The sequence below is a fragment of the Capsicum annuum genome, chromosome 8 (assembly GCF_002878395.1).
Source record: "Capsicum annuum cultivar UCD-10X-F1 chromosome 8, UCD10Xv1.1, whole genome shotgun sequence".
NCBI lineage: Eukaryota > Viridiplantae > Streptophyta > Magnoliopsida > Solanales > Solanaceae > Capsicum > Capsicum annuum.
In genome coordinates, this window is record NC_061118.1 from 84,145,429 (window position 1) to 84,154,020 (window position 8,592).

The window sequence follows — 8,592 nt, forward strand, 5'->3', positions numbered from 1 at the left end:
CGGTTGGCCTCAGTAGTTTGTGTGCAAGGAATTTTCCTGCACATTTACTATTCCCAAATATCTCGGCCACCGTTTTATAGTTTCAAACGTGCTCGATTATATCTGAAACCTATCCGTGTTTGGAAATTTTTATATCGTTGGAAAGCTTATTCAATAACCTTCGCATGGATCCATCGACGGGCAAATTCCGATATAAATAAAATTAAAAAAAATTAATTCCATATAAATAAGACCAATACACGTACTTGAATACGCCAATACACGTACTTGAATACAGGGTGTTACATCAACATTCTTTCGGAACTAATTTAGGGCCCGTTTGGCCATGGAAATTTTTTCCTTTTTTCTGGAAATTTTTTACGGAGTTGGAAATTGTGGTGTTTGGCCATGAAAATTCGGAAAATAATTCCGAATTTTTTTGCTGAAAATGGAAAACAGGTTTTTGTTGTTTTCACAATTTTCCAACTCCAATTCCAATTTTTATTATTATTACATATAACCCCAATCTTTTAAATTTTTACATAAAACTCTCCTTATAACATTACTTTTTTCAATATTATGTATATAACAATTTTAAAGAATAAGATGATTATAATTTCAAACTTAATGCTATCCTAATTAATATATATCTCTTTTTCTCTCTCATCATTATTTCTATCCCTTATTTAATTTTCTCTCTTATTTAAGACATTATTTTACTGCTAATTTATATTTATATCCATAAATATATAAAATATTATATTTATACCCATAAATATATAAAGTATTTTATTTATACCCATAAATATATAAAGTATTATATTTATAATAAAAATATACAAAGTATGTTATATAAAGTTTATATCATGTATATACCATATACACACATATATAAATATACAAAGTATTAAGAAACATACTAAGCATATTTATAATATAAATATACAAAGTATGTTATATGAAATTTATACCATGTATATACCATATACATATATATAAAAATACAAAGTATAAAGAAACATACTAAGCATATTTATATATTTATGGTATATGATATAATATACCATAAATATGCAAATCATGTTTTACATAGAAATAATTTATTCACACACAGTAAAATCTTTCATGTATAAGAAAATTAAAGAAATAAATTAGTGGCACCCTAAAATTTAATAACAACTCATCATTTTCTATTTTTTAGGAACAAAAAATGACGGAAATAAATTAAATAAATTCCTAAAAAAATATATTTGTTTGAAAGATAATATTTGTTACCTAAAAACAGGAAGCAGTGATCTGTTAATATAACATCCATATTTAAAATTTTCAAATATGAGAAACGGCTATTAATGTAAATATTATATATATCATTATTGAAATTCATTAAATATGACCATGTATATGTAATTATTTTTATAATAGTGACTAATTGTGTTCTTTTTTCATTAGTAGGTAAATTTTAGTTGGGTGATTTTGACAGTTTGTAAAAATTAGGACATAAAATCATATTTAAAAAAGTTTTTTCAAAAGTCAAAAAAAAATTCAAAAAAAACAAGGCCAAACACAACTCAACTCCAATGTCAACTCTAACTCCGAAAAATTTTAGTTTTCATGACCAAATGACTACTTAAGCATAGCAAATAATATCAATATCAAGTATCAAAATATTATAAGAAGCTAAAATTTAAGCAACTATTACTTACATAATTCAAGCTTCCTAATTGATTCCCACAAATGCACAAAAGAGAGAAGTTTGGAAGCAAATATACATACATTATCAAAAACAAAAGAGCGAAGAGAAGTTTGGAAGCAAATATACGATACATTATCAAAAACAAAAGCGTGCGAATAGTAGTTGCTTCCAAATCCTATGAAACTAAACCAACCAATAGGTGTCACTATTGTTGTTGCTTGAATCGTTCCAGGCGGACTAGTAGGATCTTCAAAAGGATTCACCCTACCAGGCGGAGGCTTAAGTGGAGGCTGTCCATGCATCGCAATCTTTCCAGGCGGTATCGGCGCAGAATTCCCTACTGCAGCCGCAGCAATGCCAGTAACAGTTCCCAAAGGGATCTCACTTTTAGAACCATTAATAGAGTTCTGCTCCATGTAGAAATTTTTACCCATTTTACCATTGGAATCATCACTGACTGAATAATTACCGGCATTATCGTGTACTGAAGCTGAAAGATAGAAGTCGAAGTCTCAGAAACATCAGTATACCGAAGCCAAAATCAATCAATATATATACAAGAGAAATAAGAAATAGAGACATACCAGCAGAATGGTCACTTATGCTTAGGCTAAGAAGACATCATTTTTTCCCTTTCTGTATCCAACCCCACAAACCTTGCAATAGCATATAAAAATAGTGAAACAACAATAAATGTGACAGAAGCAGTCACAAGAACTGCAACCAAAATTGTTTTAGTGTTGTTTTTCTTATTTGATTGACCATCCGAAGTAGAGTTTTGACTAATAAAAGACTGATCGCTAGGAACAGAGATTTTGCTTGAATTGTTGTAGTCTTAAAGGAAAAAATGGCTTCGAAGGAGGATGGGCAGGTGGCGGAGAATTGGGAGTTTCAGAAGGGGAAGTAGCTGGAGCAGGAGCAGGAGAAGGAGAAGGAGCATCTCCAACTTGAAGCAATTCACGCCATCTAGGTGCACCGTACCAGGAAAAGAGGAAGTCCTTGCACTTGGAATACCATGTAGGTGAATGCTTCTCCTCTCCGAAAGTAGGAAACAGGAGATTTTTCTTCATTAAACAACCCATAAGGACTTCCTTATTGAGTACGTTGACATTTTTCTCTTTATTTTTGGTTAACGATCTTCTGTTCGAAAGAATTCCATGGCTCCCACTTGCTTCTTCTCCGGGACCACTAAACTTAAGATCTTCAAAAGCTTCATTAGAATGTAACAACTCTAGCCTACAGTTCAACCATAACTCTTCAGCCTGTAGCAGAAGATTACAATCAGAACTGCTTATGAATAGTCATTCTCAAAGATGTACAAATCAAAATACTATTAAATCAGAGGCAGGAGCTATTGATGTTTGTCCGAATTAAAGCCGAAGGCAGCAAGGAAACTTGAAGGGACATTTTTTGGAATTGCCGTTGAAAGAGCGACTGAAGTATGAAAGAGCCACTTAGGCCAATGAAGTGCATGTCTTGGCAGTATGAAGTCCTAACCTATACTGCACCTAGTTTTAGAGTTTAAATGTACCTTAAGTAGCCTTCAATAATATAACTCGGTGCCTAAAATGAAACATTCTCTAAGTAAAACGAGCCTAAGCAAACTCACACTGCGTCTAACTTCAGGGATTAAATGTGCCTCAAGCAAACCTAAGCCGTTAATAACACTATAGGGGAAGAGCAATAGTCGATGACCCAAGCACAGTTGTCAAAGGCCAAAAGAATTGAAAAGTACTGAGGTTTGCTAACACTTTAAGCATAAAGTGCAATTAAAACATGAGCTTTGGCAAACAAAGGTGCTAATGACACAGACACATATATATTATATGATATGCATGTATGTATATCATGGCGTTTTGGTAATGATTAAAATGTCACTTTGTTCAAACTATGATTGTTGTCTAGACGGCCTCTCAAAGATCGAGTCAATGGGCAATGAGACACATGCCTTAACACCTTGATTCCTCATGCCTAAACTGAAGTGCCAACTAAAGAAGGCGAAGTCACCTACCAAAGCTTCACCAAGCTCTAGGGCTTAAGTGAGTATTTAACAACATAGGTAGAAAAACAGCAAGAATTATCGGAATAGATACATCTAGAACTATAAGGAAATGTGAAGTCAGAGTTTAGGAGCAATGAGGCGATAGTGCAGTACATTTTATTTTGGTTCCTTTTTCCTGATCACTTTTCGGAGCGCGATAGCCAGGACCCAGATTGACTTTTTGTTGCTTAGGAAAGGGGATAGGGCGTTGTGTAAGGACTGTAAAGTCATCCCGAGTGAGAATCTCTCGACCCAACATAGGCTTTTGATTATGGATTTGGGTATAAAGAAAAATAGAAAGAGGAGGAGTAAGGAGTGTAGACCGAGAATTAAGTGGGGCGGCTTGACGCCAGTGAATGCGTGGGAGATAGGGGAGAGGTTGGCGGGCAAGGGGGTGTGGGAGTGTAGGGGGGACGTGGATAGTATGTGGGACAGGGCGGCAAGGTGCATCAGGGAGAATGCAAGGGAGGTGTTGGGTGTTTCTAGGGGCCGGGCCGGTCACCATCGGGGGGATTGGTGGTGGAATGAAGAGGTGGAGAAGAAAGTGGAGACCAAGAAAGAGGCGTATGCTAAGTTGGTGGAAAGTAAGGACGAAGAAGAGAAGCGGGTAAACAGGAAAGAGTACAAGCTAGCGAGGAAGGAGGCGAAGTCAGCGGTCACGGCAGCTAAGACGGCCGCTTTTGAGAGCTTGTATGCAGGGTTACAGGGGAAAGGAGGGGAGAAAAAGTTGTTTAGACTCGCTAAGGCTAGGGAGAGGAAGGGTCGTGACCTCGATCAGGTGAGGTGCATTAAGGGGGAGGACGGTAGAGTGTTGGTGGAGGACGGCCACATAAAGAAGAGATGGCAGTCGTACTTTCATAGGCTCTTGAATGACGAGGGGGACAGAGCTATTGTGTTAGGGGAACTGGAGCACTCAGAGGAGTGTCGGGATTTTAGCTATTGTAGACGTTTTAAGGTAGAAGAGGTTAGACAGGCAGTCCGCAGGATGCGTAGGGGTAGGGCGACGGGGCCGGATGAGATACCGGTGGAGTTTTGGAAGTTCGTTGGAAAGGCTGGTGTAAGGTGGTTGACTGGATTGTTTAATGAAATTTTCAGGACGGCAAAGATGCCCGAGGCGTGGAGGTGGAGTACCATGATCCCTCTCTATAAGAACAAGGGGGACATTCAGAGTTGTAATAACTATAGGGGGATTAAGTTATTGAGTCACTCTATGAAGATCTGAGAGAGAGTGGTCGAGGTGAGGCTGAGACGGATAGTGTCTATCTCGGAAAACCAGTTCGGATTTATGCCCGGCCGCTCGACGACGGAGGCAATCCACCTGGTACGGAGGTTGGCGGAGCAGTATAGGGAAAGGAAGAAGGATCTGCACATGGTGTTTATCGACCTGGAAAAGGCTTACGACAAAGTCCCCAGGGAGGTGCTTTGGAGATGCTTGGAGGTGAGGGGAGTACCGCAGGCATATATCAGAGTAATTAAGGATATTTATGAGGGAGCGAAAACCCAGGTGAGGACGGCGGGAGGAGACTCAGAGCATTTCACTGTCCGGACAGGATTGCATCAGGGATCTACTCTTAGTCCCTTTTTGTTTGCGTTAGTAATGGATGTGTTGACGCGGCGTATTCAAGGGGAGGTGCCGTGGTGTATGCTCTTTGCAGACGATGTAGTTCTGATAGATGAGACTCGAGGGGGTGTAAATGACAAATTAGAGATGTGGAGGCAAACTTTTGAGTCTAAAGGGTTCAGGGTGAGCAGAAGCAAGACAGAGTATGTGGAATGTAAGTTTAATGACATGAGGTGGGAGAACGAGGTAGTAGTGAAGCTGGAAGCACAGGAGGTATGTAAGAGGGATAAGTTCAAGTATCTCGGGTCCGTGATCCAGAGTAACGGTGAGATTGACGAGGATGTCTCGCACCGTATTGGGGCGGGATGGATGAAGTGGAAACTCGCGTCGGGGGTGCTGTGTGATAAGAAGGTGCCGCCCAAGCTTAAAGGCAAATTCTATAGGGTGGTAGTCCGTCCGGCCTTGCTGTATGGAGCGGAGTGTTGGCCAGTTAAGAACTCCCACATCCAAAAAATGAAGGTGGCAGAAATGCGGATGTTGCGCTGGATGTGTGGACTGACTTGAGGGGATAGAGTTCGGAATGAGACTATCCGGGAGAAGGTTGGTGTGACTTCAGTGGAGTGTAAGATGCGGGAAGCACGATTGAGATGGTTCGGACACGTGAAGAGGAGGGGCATGGATGCCCCGGTCCGTAGGTGTGAGAGGCTAGCGTTGGATGGTTTTAGGCGGGGTAGGGGTAGGCCGAAGAAGTACTGGGGCGAGGTGATTAGGCGGGACATGGAACAGTTACAGCTCACCGAGGACATGACCCTAGATAGGAAGGTCTGGAAGACGCGAATTACGGCAGAAGAGTAGGGCCAGATTGGGTCGCTAGTGTAGGGAATTACTTGGTGGGTTTTTTTTTTTTTTTTTTTTTTTTATTCCCGTTATGATTCCGTATTCAGTGTTCCATGCTTATTACGAATTTGTGTGCTTTCCTCTGCTTTCTTCTGTTTTATATTCCTTATGGGTGCCGTATTTATGTTATGTCATCTGCTTCTGTGCTCTACTATGTGTTTGTGTGATATCTTGTGCCTTGAGCCGGGGGTCTTTCGGAAACAGCCTTTCTACTTCATCAGAGGTAGAGGTATGGACTGCGTACATCTTACCCCCCAGACCCCACTAAGTGGGAATACACTGGGTTTGTTGTTGTTGTTTATAGTATTATATCGGAAACAACCTCTCTATCTCACCTCTGAGGTAGTGGAATGGACTGCGTACACTTACCCTCCCCAGACCCCACTTGGTGGGAATATACTGAGATTGTTGTTGTTGTTGTTTTAAAGTCTTATATTCTTAAAAGCGGTGGATCAAGTAATCCTAATTTCTTACCAATCTCTTTGTAGAAGCAATCCATGATGTTCAGCTATATCCTTTTTTAAAGTACAAGTTAACAACGATAACATACCTAATGTAATCTCAAAAGTGGGGTCTGGGGAGGGTGACGTATACTCAATCTCACCCCTATCTTGTGAAGGTAGAAAGGCTGTTTCCGATAGATCCTCAAGCTCAAGTGAAGCACATCAAAATAAATATGAAACAGAAATACAGTAGTAAAAAGACCATACAGAAAATAACAGAGAAAAATACAGTAGCAACCACAAATAGTATGATAAACGAGGCAAAGAAAACAACAGGTAATAGTAGAATCGAAGATCTAAAAATAATACTGATATAAGAGAAACTAAACAACGCTCTACTACCTACGGTAAACAGAAAAAAAAACCTCTAAAAACAAATGATATTCAATCAGTGCGTAAAAGTAAGTCAGATAAAGAGGAAAAGAGTACCAATTCTTGATTGATCCTCACGGAATTGATTTGATCGGCCAGTATTTGTTCCTCCGGGCTTTTGCCTTCAGGATTTTCTGCCACTACAGTAAAAAGCACCACGACGAAAACAAACAATTGGGCTGCTCCTCTCACACCCATCTTGAATCAGCATCAACAAAGCGGACAATGCTTCTCACGAGAAACTCAACATATCTCAAACCTCCCTACAATCCTTTTCGATAGCTTAGTATTTTCCATCCTTTTCGATTCCCTGCACCTTGGTTCAATAACCACAACAAAGCTCTAAATTCTAATGCCATTTCTTAGTCTTTAAAATCCATGAGGTCGGTCATTTGGGAAACAACATTGTTACTGGAAATACTCACAAGTCTCGCTCAACTAACTCACAAGAAGCTATCAATTTTCATAGATAAGTTAAACCCACATTTCAATTTTTGAGCAAAATTAAACTCAAATCAGAAATTCAAATTTTAATTTTTGAACAAAATTGGCCTCAAATCAGAAACCCAAACAAGCAAAAGAGAAAGAATTAAAGAAATTTTTGACCAAGCACCATAAAAGAAATTAGTTATAGACATACTTTTAAAATTCCTCTTGCAGTGGGGAGAAGAGAGAGAGGGAGAAAGCCGTGAAATTGGAGACGACGGTTGTGGGTGCAGGTGGGGGAAGGGTGGGGTTATAAGCGTGGCTCTTATTCTTATCTGAAAAATGATTTCCTCTGGTTTACTGAGAAGTCATTTTCTCACAAATGAAAAAAAATAAGTCACCATGAAAAATATTTTCTCAAAATTTTTTTATAATCAAACAAGAAAAAATGAAAAAATATTTTTAAAAAAATATTTTTCATCATACCAAATATATTCTTAAAAAAAGCTTACAATATCGAACTCAAATGAAGATATGTTTTAAGGATGTTGTTGCTATTGACGAACATGCATAAGCACCATCATCTGGAGTTTTACCAGATGATATGCAAGGAAATAAATGATTTCGACCTGAGCAACCATTTGAGTTTGATACTCCAATAAATAATGAAGAATTTATTGAAACTAAAAAAAAAAAAGTAACAGTGAGAGTGATACTAGAACAAAAAGAAAGGTATCAACAGAAATGAAAAAAAGTAATCCTAGTAAGAAAATTAGTTCATCAATAGAAAAAATTGTTGACACCATTGAATCACGCACTTCAACGGAGTCGAGAGAAAGTTCATTTAGTATTAAGAGTGCAATGACTATAGTTCGCAATTTGCCTGTTGATAGTGATTTATGGTGAAAAGCGAGTGATTTACTTATCAAACAATCAATGAGAGAAATGTTCTTGGCACAAGAAGATGCAGAATTGCAATTGCAATGATTGGAAAGGAAGACCATGCTTCATAAGGATTAGATTTATGATGTTATTTATTATGATTTGCTTTTAAAACATATGATTTTTTTTTCTTTTAATTGAGTTTTTTTAGCTATAAAAGTTTGTTTATTCAAGTTAT

At 38.3% G+C, this 8,592-nt stretch overlaps 1 protein-coding gene across 3 annotated transcripts; it reads right to left on the minus strand.

Moving 5' to 3' along the window:
* Positions 1 to 1,623: 1,623 nt before the first annotated feature.
* On the minus strand, positions 1,624 to 7,876 carry LOC107838935. Of its 3 annotated transcripts, XM_047395731.1 has the most exons (4): positions 7,687 to 7,829; positions 7,104 to 7,362; positions 2,257 to 2,934; positions 1,624 to 2,162 (listed from the first exon to the last, which is right to left on the minus strand). In XM_047395731.1, the coding sequence occupies exons 2-3, from the start codon at positions 7,242 to 7,244 to the stop codon at positions 2,473 to 2,475; spliced, it is 603 nt and encodes a 200-aa protein (XP_047251687.1). In that variant the 5' UTR covers positions 7,245 to 7,362; positions 7,687 to 7,829; the 3' UTR covers positions 1,624 to 2,162; positions 2,257 to 2,472. The 3 variants fall into 3 exon arrangements, 2 of the variants coding, with proteins under 2 accessions (XP_047251687.1, XP_016537713.1); XR_001664900.2 differs by having other exon boundaries at positions 2,257 to 2,328; positions 7,104 to 7,874; XM_016682227.2 differs by having other exon boundaries at positions 7,104 to 7,876.
* Positions 7,877 to 8,592: the final 716 nt, after the last annotated feature.

Bases quoted from the DNA above. Each gene is read 5' to 3' on its own strand.
- LOC107838935 (XM_016682227.2), bottom strand. From the start codon at position 7,244: ATGGGTGTGAGAGGAGCAGCCCAATTGTTTGTTTTCGTCGTGGTGCTT. The intron at 2,935-7,103 runs GTACTCTTTTCC...CTTCTGCTACAG, and splicing joins TGAGGATCAATCAAGAATTG to GCTGAAGAGTTATGGTTGAA.